This window comes from Ciconia boyciana, chromosome 5 (genome assembly GCF_034638445.1).
Source record: "Ciconia boyciana chromosome 5, ASM3463844v1, whole genome shotgun sequence".
NCBI lineage: Eukaryota > Metazoa > Chordata > Aves > Ciconiiformes > Ciconiidae > Ciconia > Ciconia boyciana.
In genome coordinates, this window is record NC_132938.1 from 29,498,240 (window position 1) to 29,516,123 (window position 17,884).

The 17,884-nt window shown below is 40.8% G+C and overlaps 1 protein-coding gene across 3 annotated transcripts in view; it reads left to right on the forward strand.

The window, feature by feature from the left end:
- Positions 1 to 2,205: 2,205 nt before the first annotated feature.
- Positions 2,206 to 17,884, forward strand: part of ATP10D (ATPase phospholipid transporting 10D (putative)) — a 50,623-nt gene continuing 34,944 nt past the window's right edge. For 2 of the 3 annotated variants that reach the window (XM_072862495.1, XM_072862497.1), the window contains exons 1-3: positions 2,206 to 2,250; positions 13,283 to 13,585; positions 14,376 to 14,570. In XM_072862495.1, coding sequence (XP_072718596.1) covers positions 13,323 to 13,585; positions 14,376 to 14,570 — 458 coding nt within the window. In that variant the 5' untranslated portion in view covers positions 2,206 to 2,250; positions 13,283 to 13,322. Of the gene's footprint in view, positions 2,251 to 13,282; positions 13,586 to 14,375; positions 14,571 to 17,884 lie in introns of those variants that run through there. The other variant, XM_072862498.1, reaches the window with a different exon arrangement.

Here is a 17,884-nt window from a genome sequence, read left to right on the forward strand (position 1 = left end):
AGTTACTCTTCCACAGGATACTTGGGAGAAGACAGTTTAATCACACTTCAGACAGGCTAGATGGTTGCTTTGCATGCTTGGGATCAAGACCATTTATACTACTGAACAGTAGTACAAAAGGATAAAAGTGAAAACATGTCTGTGTAATGGCCAAGTCAGGTGCCAGTAAAGCCTCCCATCCACCCCATCAGACCTACCTCTCTGAACAGCTCATATATCCTGTTTCAACACATCTAATTAAACTGCACAGAGTGCTACACTAAGGCAGCTATGCTCCTTCTGGCAGCCAAGCTAGCTCATTTATGGTTTGGTCAGGTATTTTTGCAGCGCACTGATATGCAGGCCTAATCGAGGCAATTGTTATTGCTGGGCAAACAAGGGAAACAAAATAATGCCTTTTGTAGTTGTAAGCTTACAGAATGGACTGACATGCATGAAAAAACATGAATGGGAAATGTGGGACTCTGCATATGAATTATTTACAGCTCCTATGTGATTACAGAAGAGGTGGCTATTTTGTTAAGAGCTGTGTGATGTTCTCTTCTTTCTCAAAAACCTATTGTAACCTGAAAGTTCCAACAGATCAATATGTTAACCAATTAAACAACATTAAAGTAACTGTTTTCTGGCAGGCCTACTACCACCTTGTGTCTTGCAGCAGTTCACTCTGCTCTCCCCAGAGTTGCATCCTCTTTCCTACAGCACCTGAGACAGCAAAGGTGGTGGATCCTGCCAAGGAAACAGAAGAACTCTGTATGTTTTCCTGCTCAGAAGAATAAACCTGCATAATTTCAAGGCGGCAGTTATGGACTTCCTTCATGTACATGTATTTTTATTCCATCTGACATGCCAATATGTTTTGAAATTACTGCTAGCTGTATGGGCACTTCAAAGAACAGACCATCAGCTGCCATTCACTGAAACATAACCCAGGTGTTTTCAGTGTGTGATTAGGGGTGCAGGGCATGCTACGATGCAGGACAACAGAGGAAAACAATGCCATGCACAGGGGAAAGAGAGCACAACTAACTACCACTGCTCAGCACAGCCCTCCCATCTCTCTGTTAGGAATTCATTGTTGATACTGGACAAGTACTGGTAACTCCAGTCCATTTCAATAGGGACCAAGGGGTCTGCAAACAACTTTTTCTGGGTTTTTTTCTTCCTTTTTCAGCAGAAGATGGTCTTGGAGTTGGAATCCTCTCACTTTCATGTAAAAGGCCACATGATTTCATTGTAAGGGGCAGCCTTCAAAAGTGCTCTGGAAGGTAGTAAGAGGAAAAAGGACAGTGTGGGGCTTCAAAAGGGCTATTGAAACAACTCACTGAGGTTCCAGATAGCAGTGATTTGTTTAAGATAATTCGGGCAGTTTCTCAATAGCCAGAGGCTTACTTCCTAGAAAACGAGAGTGTTTGCTAACCTTGATTAGCCCAGTGGCTAGAAAACCTGATGTTTAGACAGGCCGAGCTGCCTTCAGTGCCAGACTGTCCTGGCAAAACATCAAGAACATCAGTTTCCCTGACAAGCTGTCAAGGGCGTCAGGTTCTGTCACAGCCACATTCCTGCCACAGCCTCCATCTGCTGAGGCCTCAAGGAAAAAAAAAAAAAGCCTTTAAACGATAACTAACCTTTGGATGGGCAAGCGCTGTGGTCAACGGAGATTGTAAAAGCAGCTCTGTTCGTTTTTCACTTTGAAAACTCAGCTCCTGAGCATAGCAGGAGAAAAATGGGTGCACAGCTGCTGCCGCCTGGGCACGACGGCCCTTTGCCTGCCCGCAGTCCGCCTCGATGCCTTGGGGCTGGGTATGCCCCTGGCTGGGGGAAAGGGCTTGCTTGGCAGTACCTAACCTCGCCTCCCGAAGCGGCAACCAAAGGCCTGGCCCCTACGGCAAGGAGCAAAGCTTCTTCACGCGGGACCGTGGCGTGTGCGGCGGGGCCGCTTTTGGAAGGGTCTCCCGCCGCAGCCCGGCCCGGCGGGTCCTGCCTCAGTCACTCCTCGGGCGAGATAAGACCAGAGCGGGAAAGAGGCGAGAAGAAAAGGGCGGCAAGAGGCCGGTAAGGGCAGAGTGACGAGTAGAGGGCGGCGAAGGGCGCCGGGGCAAGAGGCAGAGCCGGGCCGGGGCGACAGAGGGGCGCGGCGCAGCCGCGGGGGGCCGGGCAGCACGGCGGGGCGGGGCGGCGTGCGTGGAGTGGGGGGGGCGGTTTGGAGCGAGTCGCGGCCATTACGCTGGGATGTGCGCGGTGCCACCGGTAAGCCTGCCGGGCCGGGCGCGGGGTCAGGCAGGCAGGCAGGCAGGCATGCTGCCTGCCTGCGGGGCCGGGTGCGCGGCTGGTGGGGCGGGAGGACACCGGTGCCGGGCTCCTGGGCCGTAGACCTGACGGGAGGAAAACGTGGAAGCAGCGGTCGTGGGAGGAACCCGCACTAATTCACGAGGAGGCTGTGGCGGAGCCACCCGCGTCGCCGTACGGCCGTGGGGTCAAACGAGCCGGCAGGAAAGCGGGGCTGCCTGCGGCCGCCGGCCTTCGGGCCTCGCAGCCGGCCTCGGCTCCGCGGGCAGCCGCCGGCAGCCAGGTGCCCCCCGCCGCCTGGGACGGAGGCGAGGCGAGGCGAGGCTGCCGCCCTGACGGGGGCCGCCGCTCTCCAGCCCCTGCGCGGGGTGCCTCCGTCCTGCCGGCGCCTGGGGACTTTTCCCGGGCAGGTGCCGCCCCTCGGCGTGAGGGAAAGGTGAAGCGGTCGGTTCTCGGCGTGAAAAGGCAAGGTCGTCACAACCGACCTGTCCGTTTTCACCTCCCAGTGGGACTCGGATGTGGAGGGAGGTGCCCTCTTCCTAACCGCGGGTGACATTTTGAAGGCGTGAGGGGTCTGGTCCGGGCAAGTGCTGCGGAGTCCGAGCCGCCCCCGCAAAACTCGGCGGCGGCTTCACGCCGCGTTCGCGGCTGAAGCTCAGTGGTACCGCGGCCGTCGTGGGCAGTGGAAAAGGGCGGTTTGTGCTATTATGTTTTTAAATGTCCCCTGGGCCACGAGGCTACCTCTGTGTACGTTAATGTCATCGACTGAGCTGCTCTGGAAGCAGACCAGAAAGAAAAGGGAATTGAGACCTTGACTCCAGAAACAAAAGCTTTTGTTTTAATAGTTCCTGGCGGTGATTGAGGGAAAGGGTGTAAGCTTTTACGTACTTTACAGATTTACGGCAAGGAAGTAGACTTAGGTCCATTTAAGTCACAGTCTGAAGCTTCAGGAAAGTACAGAGGGATATAGTGCGCACGGTCAGTTACAGGATTAGGCCACAACAATAATTGCTTAGTGATGAAAAAATGTTCACAAGGGTGGGAAAGAAAAATCAAAGTTCCTAAAAGGCAGTTATAGTTCTGTCAGAAGTACAGCTACTGAAGAAAAATGTACTTTCAATATCAGAATGACTATTCTTTTCATACTAAAATAATACATAATACGGTATTCATGTCTCACCAATTACTGTAGTATTGACAAACGTCTTATTTAAAAACATAGAATTGTTTAGGTTGGAAAAGACCTTTAAGATCAAGTCCAGCCGTTAACCTAGCACTGCCAAGTCCACCACTAAACCATGTCCCTAAGCACCACATCTGCATATTTATCTTCATATCATCACCATGAGATAACAGAAGCATCATTATCTCTATTGCAGCAGAGAGGCACTAAATGGTTTCCACAAGATCAGAGTGCAATTTAATTCTCTTAACTCCTTTGCATGCCCTAGAAGCTCGTCCAAAGCCATCGTTTTAGGCTGAATCTTTACAATTAGTCTGTGGGTAGTTACTGTTTACAAGAGCAAAAGCTAGGACTGACAGACAAGGATCACATTCTTCTGTTAGTTGCCACTACTGTGGATGATCTGGATTTCAAAGGCAATAGCCACAGCTGATATATATTTCTAATGATAACTAGACCAAAACCAGGACTCAGTGCCCTACACAAGTACTCAAGGCACTCTAATCTGAGATTCCTGTGCCACCTCCCTCTGCCAACATGAGTACTTTCACAGCTGTAAGCTGGATTGGGAAATCCAATAATGTTATTGTCTTTGAGTTAGTAAAAGGTCTTGCAGGTCAGTGAGTTGAACCAGGTTCAGTAAGTATCAGATCAATTATGAAGGAGGGGACAAAGCCAGGAGCAGGAGGTAGGAGAAGCAAGAGCAACTCCTTTCAGTGTTAGCTCTTAAATCAGTTCAGCTACTCACAGCACTGCTTCTTTAGTGTCTTAAATAGTTTTGAGGTTACTAGGATCAGAATTTGAGCATTCTTGACCCCCTGCATTTTTTTTTTTCTAGGCTCCTATATCTTTAGGCTTCATTTTTAATAATAAAACTTTTAAATATACGCATTTGTAGTTGAGCCCTGAATTGCTGTAGGACACTTCTCTCTTTCAGGCCTGAAATATTCTCTGAAGAGGCATGTTTTGTAGTGTTGCAGAAAAGTGGTTAAAGTGGATTCACAGGTTATTCCTGTCAAAATATCCCCAAGCAGTAGACAGGTTTTATTGTTCCATGACAAATATCTGATTGTATTCCTGAGGTTATAGAAGAGTCAGTTGTATCAAAAATTCACTGTGTTGGAAAATTATGTTCACTGCTGTCTTGAATTCTGTTGAACAGTGTTGTGGCTGATGACCACCTGTATCACACCTAACTTGGTTTCTGTAGTGACTTTTAAAAGCCCCGTCTTGTCCATATGAAGCCCCAAACCATCAATATATACTGATATGCTGTTTAAAATGGATATAAATACTGGCATAATTTCTGCTGTCACATTAATAAAATTAAAATACATTTACGTGTTCCAAGTACAGGGACAATGCACAATTCCTGTCTTGGACAGCTAATAGTTGAAATCAGTGTCATTAAATATTGAGTGAAGTATGCAAGATTTGAGCCTAATTTTAGACCCAAATATAATAAACAGTACTGGAAGAGAAGTAAAACATTAATGGCTGTGGAGAGGAGTAAGAAAGGCAAGGACAGAAGCAGCAATACTAAATAGAAGTGCCACAAAGTATTTAATGAGGCTGAAACGAAAACTAGACACCTGCGTAGTTTGAGTCTGACCCTCAGAACTGCCTCTCCAGAGGGATCTCCCACTGAAAATCTTGAAGTGCCAAGGAAAAAACGTGATGCACAGCTTATGTTCTAAAACACCACTGTCATTTGCAGCTGGACTACATGTGAGGAAGATGCTTTACTGATAGAAAGTAGGAGCTGTGCTTATGCACAGCATATTGTTGCTGAACCTACAACACAAATACAGCACAACAGCATACACAAAATACATACGCAAATCAGCACAACAGCATTGACAAGGTGCTGTCAGCTGTAGCATTATCATCCCTTTGAAATATGCAGGTATCTCACATCCGTTGTAGCTGTTGTTTCAGCTTCTTAAAAATCAGAAGGCTGTATGTAAATTGTTCATATTTAAGATACACTTTTGGTAGGTATGATTGCAGTATGCTTACGGTAGTTGTAATCTGTTTGGCTAAAAACCAGTGAAGCTGCACTGCTACAGGCCTTGACATGAGCTGTCTAAGTCTGCACAGTACTTGAAGACCTTCATGGGAGCCTGTACTTGTGTGGCTTAACTGCTGTTAGTTATCTAGATATTAAATAGCTCAGGTCATGCCCACATGTGTAGCATCAACATTTCTGGCTTCCAGTATTGGCAGAGAAGTCTGTTTAAAACCTGAAGGTCTTTAAGATAAAATCAAACCTAGTATATTAATTTAAAGTGAGCTGTGGAGGATTTTTTGGATTTAGAGTTGTGCTCTTTTTGTGACCATATGTATAACCTCCTTTCCCAGATCCTTTGAAGAACCCTAGAGCAGTAAACCTGAAAGCCCCTCTGGTTGCCTTGGGAGTTTCTGGAACTCTTGAAGAGCTGATAATGTCTTAAAAAAACCAGAAGAACATGACTAGTCAGAGACCTAACCTAGGATTTTGGGAACTCAAGTACAGTTTCTTGCTGTAACAGGTACTTCCAGTATAAATTTCAATGAGTAACCTGAACTTCTCTACACAACACAGTTTTGGCCCTTTAAAGAAATCAGCAAAGTTAAAAACCAGCAATACTGCAATATGGATCCATTTCCTTTAAAACTGTTTACTGTAACTTAGGGAGTGTACACTGACTACAAAAAAATCACATCCTTTCGCATCATATGAACACCAGTATAAATTTTTTAACATGGCCCACACCTTAGTCTTACTGTGAAATTAATGTGAATTTCATGCATATCAGAGCATCTGCAGAGATTAAATGCTGCATGACCATAAGCTAAAGATATACTTGTGAGAAAAGATGGTCATAAAATAGTAAGACTTAAACTGGAAGGTTTTGTTTCACAGTTTTGAGAGACCAATGTGGCACATAAGAACAGTGCATAAAGCAGAACTTTTCTGATGAATAGAGAAGAGGATGGAAAACGTTTGCACAAATCATAGTTCTCCAGCAGTCTTCAGTTTTATTTTGAAACTGATTACCTGTAGCAGAAATACATGATTCATCTGAGTTTTAAACCTAAAATTTGGTATTATATGGTTCAGTTGTGTCTGTAGGTACAAGATCCGATTGGCATCTTAAATAACTTTATCCAAGGTGGAGGAGATTTTCTGCTTTTATGTACTGCTCCCACACGGTAGCACATTAATCAGCACTACTGCATGTATGGTTTACTATCAAATTACCTTGTGATTGACCTTGTGTCAGGGCCTTGGTACTTCCTGGGTTTTAATGCATCCTGCTGATTGTTTTTTAGTTGTGAAGAGCTGCTGATGGCTGGCTTAATGTACTCACAACCAAGAAATTTTCTTTCCAAGATAAGGCATTTCAAGGCTTGCAGGTTTTCATTGTTACCCATGCTAAGTCAGACTTTGTAGGTAAGAGTGCATGGCAAAATATTGCCATAGCATTTCACTTTTTATAGTAACATCTGCCTTCCACTCTTAATCTAAGAGTTCTTAGCATCCCCTTTATGAATATAACTCAGAATACATGGTTGCAAATAACCACATATTTTTCTTCAAATTGAAGTTTTGATTCCTGCAAGTTTTTGGCTGTTTGTCCCATAAATAGGCAGCACAAGTCTCTTATCCAGATCTATTTAGCATATTAGGATGTCTCTGCAGATTTCATATTGGCTTGCAAAGAGATGTTACAAACTTGTGAAATTGCATGTTACAGAGAAAGTAGAAAACCTTAGGAGAAGGGAAGTACTTGTTCTTCAGAGGGTAAATTAATCTTTCGGCCATGGCTCCCTTAAGCTTCTCCATTGTCTGATAGCTTCTGAGTTGTCAAAGATGATTAGGAAGCATTTTTAACATTTAGCCTGTATAGTTCTGACAGTGTACTCCAGTTGTAATGTAGCGACACAAGTGCTAATGTGCCTGTGCAGTAACACTTGCTAAGAGGTTTAAAGGGGACTTTGTGTGCATCAGGAATGATCTGCTCTTCCATGGCTTTGTGTAGTGTGACCTCCATTGGGGTTAGTATTTTTTATCTTCCCTGGTCACCCCAGAACCTCAGACCTGCAGAACATCCTGAAATATTCAGGTAGGGAGCTAAGAGAAGTGGTGATGCTAGAGAGATGCATTGTCTGAATTGCTTCCCTTTTAGGTGCTGTAGACATTTTTTGAGTAAGATAATGCAGTTTTATTGACTGCACTTTTGTTTGCCAAGAATTGATTGATTACTTTCTACTGGAAACAGACCCAGAGGACACAGAAGGCGTCCTGCACGTTATGTCCGAAGACTGTGCCTAAGCAGCAACAGGATAGAAATAAGCACCATACACATGCATGTGCCAAAGGTCTGAGGAACATTCTTGTGAAATATGTCATTTACCAAGTGTATTTAATAAAGAATTTTCTGAAAGAAGAATGAGGACTAACTATTTGGAGATCACAGCAAAAGAGAGGGATGTTGTCAGAAGGGAGGAAGTGGTCAAGAGAAGCCGGGGTAAATGGTAGGGCGCTTCACATGACATGCGAGCAAACAACCACAACATAATAGTAAGGTACAGTTTCAGAGCAGTATAAACATTGGCTAAATTATCTACACATTTATTTTGCAGACAGTCTCTAGAAAGAATCTGGGGTGGGAGAGGTCAGTGAATGCCAAGTGATTTGCCAAAGGCTACCCAATAATAAAACTGGAACTAAGGATTTTTTAGTCTCAGCTCCGTCTCCCTGCAGGAAAGCTAGGAGTGAAGGCTTGCAAGCAGATGTGAAGGTGATATTCCATGGAACTGGAAGCTGAAAGAGTTTACAAGAGACAATGAAAGGCAAGTGATGGGAAAAGAAGGCAACTTTTGGACATGAAATGTACATCAAGAAAATGATTGTACTGGGCTTTATAATGAAAGACCCTTCTTTCAGGGTACAGAGCATTTAAAAGTAAGGGTTTTCACAGCATTACCAGTAGCAGACTGTTATTAAAGGCTTTTTTATTGTGATACAGGATGGTCAGACATGGATAGTGTATAGTGCTTATCTGTCCTGTGGTAAAAATAACACTGCTGTGTCTTGCTTTTACAAAGATTTGACAACCAGTTATTGCATGTTAACTGTATCTAGTCCTTCAAGTTTTCCATTAGAATATCTCAAAGTGTTTTATAAGAAGAGGAGTCAGAATACATGAGGCAACTGAGGTAGAGAGAAAGCAAATAGTATGTCCAGTGTCAGAGAGTTCCCTTCCACATTTCATCATGATCATGTGACATTAGTGACCTTGCTACAAAAACTTGGCTTTTTGCATGTAAGACATGTCTGGATTAGCTCTATGTCAGCTGTTGCTATTTAGCAAGATCAAGTAGTGTTCACTAGAGTGTACAGTGTGAAAATGAAAACAGAGTCTAGCTTGTGTGACACTGTCCTCAAACTTAGAATATGATCATTTAGGCTTCGTATTTTCAAATACATGAACATTATTCTTGGCTTTTTTAAACAGAAACTTATTTTTTAAAATAAACCTTTAAAAATACTGCTTCAGCGTTAAGTTCTGTCTCTCACATCTGTCTAAAAGTAACTCACCTTGTGGGTCTTTCGCCAGTGTTCAAAGAAACATCTGCTGGTTTGTATTACTGCTTCAAATTCACGTTAGGCTAGAGAACTCAAGAATTTACTATGAAAAATGACATGACAAGAGGGTCAAATAATGTTTTAAGAGAAGGGATTTCTTAGAAAAATTGTTTAAAACAGCTTTTATTTGATCTTCGGCAACTTCATCCTTTACAATATCTAACATGAAGTTGATGAATCTCCTTTTGAACTCCTAGCTAACCAAAGAAAAGGTGTTCATTACTTTATGATCCCAATTTAATGAGGAAAAAGAAGAAAAATATTCAAAAGAGAAAAAAAAAGCAAAAGATATTTCTGAAGTTTGAAACCTCATAAATCCTATTTTACAATGTAAATGCAAATGACTTAAAAAAACCCAAATCATTTGCAAATAGTAGCTCAGTCAAATCCCAGGTGAGTCAGAGGGTGTTGTGGCAGAGTATGAGATCCAGATACATTTTTCCCAAGATGCTGGTTAATTGTCTGATTCACCTTTTTGACCATAGGAGATTACTTGTTGCCTCTCATACAGTGTTTCCAATGTGGTATGGTGGTGGTGTTTTGTGTTAGTTATTTTCTTGTCCGTACAATCTTCTTTAGAGTTTTCTTGAACGCTGTTTACAATAAAATGCTGCGGATACTGGCAGAAATATGCAGTGCACACAACTGAATCCGAAGCTTCCTGTTCCTTTTTAAGCTCTGCTTCTCTGAAGGAGGATGAGGAAGGGTGGGGCAGAGGTTTTGGAGCTGTGTCAGGAGTCAGGGATGCATATGCAGTGAGGGGTGACTGCTCTTCAGCAACACTGCATATGCAGTTTAAACCTTTGGCTCCACATCCAGTCGTGATGAATTCTGTCTTAACGTGCTGTCACGTTAAAATGTCCAGTACTCCCCTCCCTGTTTTTTTTAACAGTGGTCACCAGATATCAAATAGTACAAAAAGTAATAAATTATGAAAACAAAAAAGAGTTAGAATTTAGGAGGTTTTGAAATTTGTCAGGTTTTCTCTTTTGTTTTTCCCAATTCTCAACTCTCTCTTCCCATCTTTATTTGCATGTTACTGATAATGTAACTCTTAAGCTTTTAAAGGTGGTTTAGCTGTATAGGTTATTTTGCCTAGATAATTTTCACTGAGTGAACAGGATCTGCCATTTAAAGCCTTTGCATTCCCATTAGCCCTGGGAGTTTACTTTGAGAAAGAGTTTCTTTACTTTTGCTGCTGCTTCTGGTCACAGAAGTCACCAATATCAGATTTTTGTTTGGTCTTATGAAAACAAATGTGATTCTCTTACAGATCTAGCCTGCTGTCAAATACCTGGTTCATATGGCATCTTGAAAAATTTTGTGGTATTTGCTTATTGTTAAGTTTTCCGCAAAGATATTGTACATTGTAACAGTATGTAGAGATATGTCAGATTACTGCTTTTGGGCAAAGAATTATAATTTCCAGCAAAAGTATGGTTAATTGACACACCTGTATGATTCACGGTAAAGATGGAAGCTTGAAAGAGGCTGATAAACTTAATAGGACAAAGAAGAAATCATGTTAAAACTCTCCCTGATAATCCAGCAAATTAAAGAAAACTTTTCTTTTAAGAGGCCCCTCATTGCATAAGATCTGTTTGAGAAATTGCTGATTTGTCACAGTAGAGACGGTTAAAGAGGAGTGTTTTTTCCTCAGAATGGCCAAGCCTTAAGGGCGCCATCCAAAACCTAGAAGGTTTTTTTAAAGAACTGAGCTGACAGAATTTGTGATTGCAAAAGAAGAAAGTACCATTTTTTCAGCCAGTCAGCTTTTTAAACTGTTTAATTTTCAGTACTTTGTTCTTTGTTTCAGTCCTGACTCATGTAGGTGGGTTGGTGTTCATTTGGTTTTTAAGAACCCTACGTGCAATGAAGAGCTCTGTATAGCAAAGTATAGACTCCACTAGAAGCAGGTTCTGCACTCCCTAAATATTTTTGAAGACCTGGCTTCCTTCCAGGCTTTAGAATTGTTCTCAGACTTGGTGCAAATGAATTGAATCATCTCTTTCACGTGTGTACAGATCAATATTCACGTCTGACTATATGGTAGCCATACCTTAAAAGTAGTTCATTGCTGTGAAGTAGCTGCTTCTGGATGTTGGAGTTTCCATCTCCAGAGGAAAGAGTAATCCTGATTAAAATGGGATAGTAGCCTCTATGCAGAGGGCAGTCCCTCTGGGGACTATCCCCCGGGCCGTAGCATTAGAGGGAGCAAGGACACAAAGATGCCACGTTCTGTGAAAATAAGAGGTTGCCATATTTTTTTTTAAATCTTCACAATCTCCTTCTTGTTTCTCTGAGAAGTCCCAGACATAGTTGCCTTCCTGTGCAGCAGTTGCTTTCCTTTGGTAATCTGATGGTTACTGGGACCATGAGATTTAGCACTGAGAAAACAGGCAAGTCTCTTTTTCTCAGACTGGTCTCTTATATTGCCTGGGGAAGCACTACAGAAGGGCCTTGGGAGAACAGTAGTTTATGTGGGAACTGCCAGGGGATGCTGAGAGGAGATGCTGTATAAAGGTTTGTTTTTCTCTTGTTGTTCCTGTTCTCCGTTCACATGCAGATCAGGGTTTCTAAAGAGAAATATGGGTTTCATGTATGTGGTAACAGTCTTCCAAGATAGATTGTAACAGTCAATAACTATCCTCATCTAATGATGATAGGACAAAAACGTACCATCTTAATTTGATGAGGGGAGGAGACCAGTTAGACATTAGGGGAGAGCTTTCTAGCCAAAGGGTACTGATGTGGTGGACCAGGCTTTTAGGAAGTTTGCAGAATCTTCTTTTTAAGAACAGTATGTGTTGATGTAGGTATTAATATTACCTCATTGCTAGAGGACCTGCTGAGGACACTGTGCCCATGTTTCAAGATTTCTGCAATTGTAATAGAAGAAAGGAAAAATCAAGGAAGATAGGTAAGAGAAGATAGGATGGTGTCAAATCGATAGTTTGGAAAATTACTTTTTACAGCAACATTTTTGAGGAATCTGAGCAGCACAGAGTGGCATTTGTCAATGGCAGAAAAAGAGGTACCACATGAATAGAAGTCTGAGTTGTTTGAAGCCAAACTCGGGATTCGTTTGATGACTGCGTAGGGTAGTCTGTAGTAAAGAGATTTCATTTAGAAAGACCCAGCAAGTTTTAGAGGCAGCTGTTGTGTGGGAATTTAGGAAGAGGATTTAGTAAAAAATTTTGCTATAATGTATGCAGGTAGTAAGATACCAGATGGCAAGAAAGTAATCTGCAGTGAGAAGTAGCTGTACTGATGATTTGGAGCTCATGCAAGTTATAGTTTTAAACAAATACAAGATGAGCTGTTCTATGGAAGAAGTAGTACAAGAAATACAGCAACTATTAATTGTAAAAACTCGTCATAAACTGTAAAAAAACTCATCATAAAACCCAGAAGTTTTGAGCTTCTATTAAAGCATGGTTTGTGTGTGTAAAAGTCCTTTTCTGACTGCATCGGGTGGTTTGATAAAAGTGAGTATCACCTATACCTATGAACTTCATCTTTCTTTAGGAAAACAAATTCCTGGGTAGATTGCTAGAGCTTAGCTAAGGTGAATAAAGGAGAAGCACTGGCATGAAGTTTATTCATCCTCTGTTAGGTGGTAAAAATTCTCAAACCTGTTTCTAATTCAGTAGGAAGAGGTTTTTTGTTCATGATAGCTACTTAGTGCCCTTCACTGGCAATTCCTCACTTCGGGTCTAAGGCTGTGCTCAGATGCCTATTGCTATATTTTTGACTCCCGAGTTTAATAAAGGTTGTTAACCATCAGCAAGGACTGCAGTGGCTGAGATAAGGATTCCTTTCAAAATGCTGTTCTCTGCAGAATTAGCAGCTTGTCTGCTTTTTCACCATACTACAGCATGAGAAACTGGTGGGCGGGCTGCTTACGTGAGGTGCAATTACAAAAATATTGTGTATTTTAAACAGAGTAATCAAACTCTGGGATCCTGAAAGGGTGCATGAAATTCACATAAATTCAACCTTTGAAGCAGAGGTTCCTGACCTCACATAACCTATTAACTGTCTGTTTTTTTTTAAATCAAAATATGGAAATTACTTTTATTCCTAGGCTTATTCAAAACTGTAACTGTGACTTTTTAGTTGAAAAGCCTTTACAGAATTATTACTTAACTTGCTGTATTTTAACATGTTTCTAGATAGAGGACGCTTCTTGGATTATAAAGCATTTCAGGCGCAATGGCAGATCCCATCCGCTGGGCCCGATACCGTTGGCAGCGACTGATATCTACAGAGGGTGGAGAAGGTAGCAGCAATTCAAGTAACAAGTGCTATCAATCATCAAAAACTATTGGCAAACATAGGATAGTGATACCCTGTTTGGGACATTTTAAGGAAGAGTATGAAAAAGTATCAAAACTGTACATGAACAACAAAATACGGACTACTAAGTATACTTTATTGAATTTTTTACCACGGAATTTATTTGAACAATTTCACAGGTAATGAACTCCTTTTAATTGTGGTAATTCTTCTGAAATGGAATCCTTTTATTTAAATGTGTCTATTACTATATAGACGGGTATTCAAAAATTATTCTTCCTCCTGACCTGCCTATCACTTCTGAAAAGATCTGTCTTATTTGGCCAAAGTCTCTTGAGTATCATCAGTACTGAGTATCATCAGTAGCTAATCCTTTTCTCCGTAGTTTATGTAATTTCCACTCGTTCTGTTAGTCGGATTATTGAAATATTCCTTGCTCTTGGAGCACTGCCATACAGCAATCTGCAGCAGGATTTTCAGATCATTTCCTGCAAATGTATTTCTCCCCTCATGTCTTTCTCTGTTGCCAGTTTTTTTCATCCTCCTTCTGCTTGGAGGACTGCTGGTTTGTAAAGTTATGCAAGGAAGGTTGTAGGATGGCTCCCTTTTAAAAACATGTCATTTCCCCCAGGAGATGATAAAATTAAATTTAAAAGACCTGGAAATTTCAGAGAGTGCAAGTTCACCAAAGCCTCACTAGAAGACATATGCCTGGAGGACAGGTTTGAAAATACATGAAAATTCTTGGTTTCTGCATCTTCTGATCATGCATATTAAACAACTGTGCAGCTAAGTAATCTGTTGACTGGAGAGTGAAAACAGAGTTCTGGATACTTAGTTGTTAAATTGCAGTTGAGGGGAAGAAAAGATAAATTACTGCTAACTTAAGTGTCTATATAGCATGAAGTGGGGGAATAAGGATGACTGTCTGCTAGCACAGCTAACTCCTATGTTTTTTCTTTGTTTCAGAGTTGCCAATTTGTATTTCCTATTTCTAGTTGTCCTAAATTGGGTTCCTCTGGTGGAAGCCTTCCAAAAAGAAATTACAATGCTACCTCTCATAGTGGTTCTGACAATTATTGCAGTGAAAGATGGTCTGGAAGATTACTCAAAGTATAAAATGGATAAACAGATAAACAACTTACTAACCAAAGTGTATAGCAGGTAAGAGACAACAGTCTTTCTGGTTTATTGTTGTTATTTGATTATGAGTATATGTGAAAAAGTTCTTGAAAAATATTTTGGTTTACTTTCTGGATACTCAAAGAATCATAAAATAATTTAAATTGGAAGGGGTCTCTGGAGGTCATCTAGTCCAACCCCTTGCTCAAAGCAGGTCTAATTAGATGAGGTTGCTCAGGGACTAGCCTAGTTCAGTCTTGATCACCAGTTTTGCTAAATGGATATCAAATTAGTGTAAAATTTGCTGAAAAAATTATTTGATTGGGGCAAGAGTGTTCATGCATGAGTTTGTATTGTATTAACCAAGGTAGTTTAGTTTGACTAGTTAAGCATTGTTGTACATAGCATTTGTTTTGAAAGGTGTATTTTTAATTCCTCTAAAATCGCTGTAAACATCATGGAAGTTCAAGGGTTGCTAATTTATCACTATATTGGTAAAGCTCATTAATGGTATTGGGATGTACTCATAATGTAGTAACATTTCCCCAAACAGAATTAGATCACTTTCTGTTTGAGTGCATCACATAGTTTGGTAGAAGTGTTAGCATCTCTTCCACAGTGCAGGACTGCAGTATTGCAGACTGTAGGTGCAGGTCTGTAGTGGAGCATGCTAGTGGTGAGAGGTTTGCTGACAGGCAGTTATTATGCATGGATAATAAAAAGACAGGAACGCAAACTGATCATATTCTAAATTAACTGGCAAAAAACTTCTTTTAGTGCACGTCAGTGCTGCCCACATCATTGTTTTTCTTTTATACCTGTCATAAAAGGATGTTCTGATACTCATTCAAAGCCTGTAAAATACAAAGATAAAGGAAGTATAGTGGACCCTTTTTCTCTCTTGCATGCTTTGCGGTCATGCAGGGAAACAAGTATTTTGAAAAACGTCACTTTTCATGTGCTGTAGTAGCCATCACAAATAGCCCCTGTAGGAGAGGACTGATTGGCAGTTAGACACTTTAATGAAAAGAGGGAGCTTTAAATATGGTTTGGCACTCCAGCAAGTACTGTATGTTATGCTTGGACCTTACTGAATTTGTTAAAGACACACCTTTTCCTAGTGAAGGCAATACACTGCAAATAACTTTTCTAAAATCTTAATGTGCTAGGTGGTTATGCCAAACCCTAAACTCAGTACTGTAGACATGACCTTAATGAGCCCATGCAGCAGGTTTGCAATCTGGTACGACATAACCATTAAATATATTGTGATATTACTCAGAAGATGCAGTCTCCAGCTTTTTGGCATTTGCCATACTCTATTGGTATTTTAAGAGCTAGCTCATAACCATAGAAGAAGTCTGGACTATCATTTTGTATCATCAAAGGAAAAACAAACAGCTTTTTGTTCTGCAAACAGGAATATATATAGCTGCTTTTGCAGAAACATTGTATTCAACCTATAAAAATTTGAGCTTGAAACAAATGAGTAATTGGGCTATTAGGGAAGATAGACATTTTCTTTCTTTTTCATGTCTGCAGAGAAGCCTTAAGGGAGAAGCTGGATTATTTCTGCTATAAATCATCATGTACCCCAAAAGAATTAGTTGCCAGAAAGCTGAAGCATTCAGTATCCATATTTCTGAAAACTCTGTTACTTGCAATCTCATACTAATGTCAGTGAAGCAGAATTAATTTCTGATCTTTTCTGTTTTTCGTTACGGAATTGAGATCTGGAAAGAATAATCCTTTCTACAAGGTTCTTCCTTACCTTAGCTTTCCTTTCCTCTCCCAGACTCCAGCCTGGCAAAAAGAAAGTGAAACTTGTCCAGGTGCATCAAGTAAAAAGAAGCATCATATACTTTCAGTCCCATGTTTACTAAATAGGTAGTGATTTAAAAGAGAAATATTTGCCATCTCCTGAGGGCTAATCTCAACACTGGCAGCCCAGAAAAATAGTTTTTTGTAGTTTTTGGTGAAATACATGGTAGTTAGAAAAAATACAGGGATGCGAGAGTACCAGCGTTTTTCTCCTTTTTTTAATCTCTAGGAAAAAATTACTTTGAGGATAAATCAAAGGGTTGCTTTGTCACAATATCTTTAATTTCCAGATATTTCTGTGGTTTTGCAAATTCCAATTCACTTTGAAAAATTCCTGTAGAAGTCAGTGGCAGAAATTGGCAACTTTTCACCTGATATTTTTATCTTACTACATTAGTGATGCTATTGCTTTCTTTGTTTATGAGATTATTTTGTCTTGCTTACCTTTCAGTTTCCATCCTTTCTCTAACTCTTCTAAATACAAGCTGGCTGTGGAAGTAATTTTCTCCCACCGCCCTCCTGGGTTCTTAAATCCTTTCCATCCTGTTTGGAGGGTGAGGTAAAAGGGTGCTGTTTTGGAGTGACCAGGGCATTCTGCTCCAGTTGGTGTTGTACCCTAATTGGACTCACTTGGCCTTCATAGCGGGGTAAATTGGCCTACACAAAAAGTTATGCTGATGTAGTTTTCAATACCTGAGGGGTAATTCTAAACACACAAAAATATAACTAGTTTTCAGCTAGCTCAGTCTTCTGAATAAATTTACTTTGTCAGCACCTTTGCAGCTATCAAAGCTTAAGTCATACCTTTCATAACTGAGTCACATCCTTTTTCAGCAAATCTTCCTTCCCTTTTCCTGTTTACCTCTATTATTATGTTGGGTTTTGTTAATTGACTTTAGAAATTTTTTCTTCAACTCCTTTTTATTTTTTTTTTCCTTTATTTTCAAGGAAATATACTGGTATGAAAATTTAATCCTTGCAGTGTTTTTTTAATCCATCCATCTTGTGATAGACATGGCTGTAGCTTTAATTAAAGTTTTACATGCTTTCCATTGTGCCAGTTTTCCGTCTGTGTAGAAAACTATTGATGAGCATCTTAAGGAGAAAACAGATATGCCTTATATTGCTTTAATTTTATGTCAGCTTTTGTTGCTTCCTGGTCTTGCTTTGTTTGCACTTTGAAAGCAATATAACCCCCTTGACCTTATCTTCACTGGAGAAATTGTCATCAGTACACTGATTAATTGTGTGGGCTTTATGCCTTCTGTTTGTAGACAAGCATTTTCAAAAGGGTCAGATAACACAGGTCTGAAAGGTATCAGTGCAAAGCTTGATACAGGGATTATTTTTCTGATATTTTTTTTGTCGTTAGAAGTGTCTGTTTCTATTTCAGTACTTATCAGAAGCATTTTACATAGCTAGCCCTTCAATTAAAGCTAGTAGAGAAGTGCCAGTCTACACACAATGGCCAGGTTGTGAAGCTTGTTAGCTTATGTCTGTACTGTAGAAGCTAGGTGCGCTTCCCAGCTCCCTGG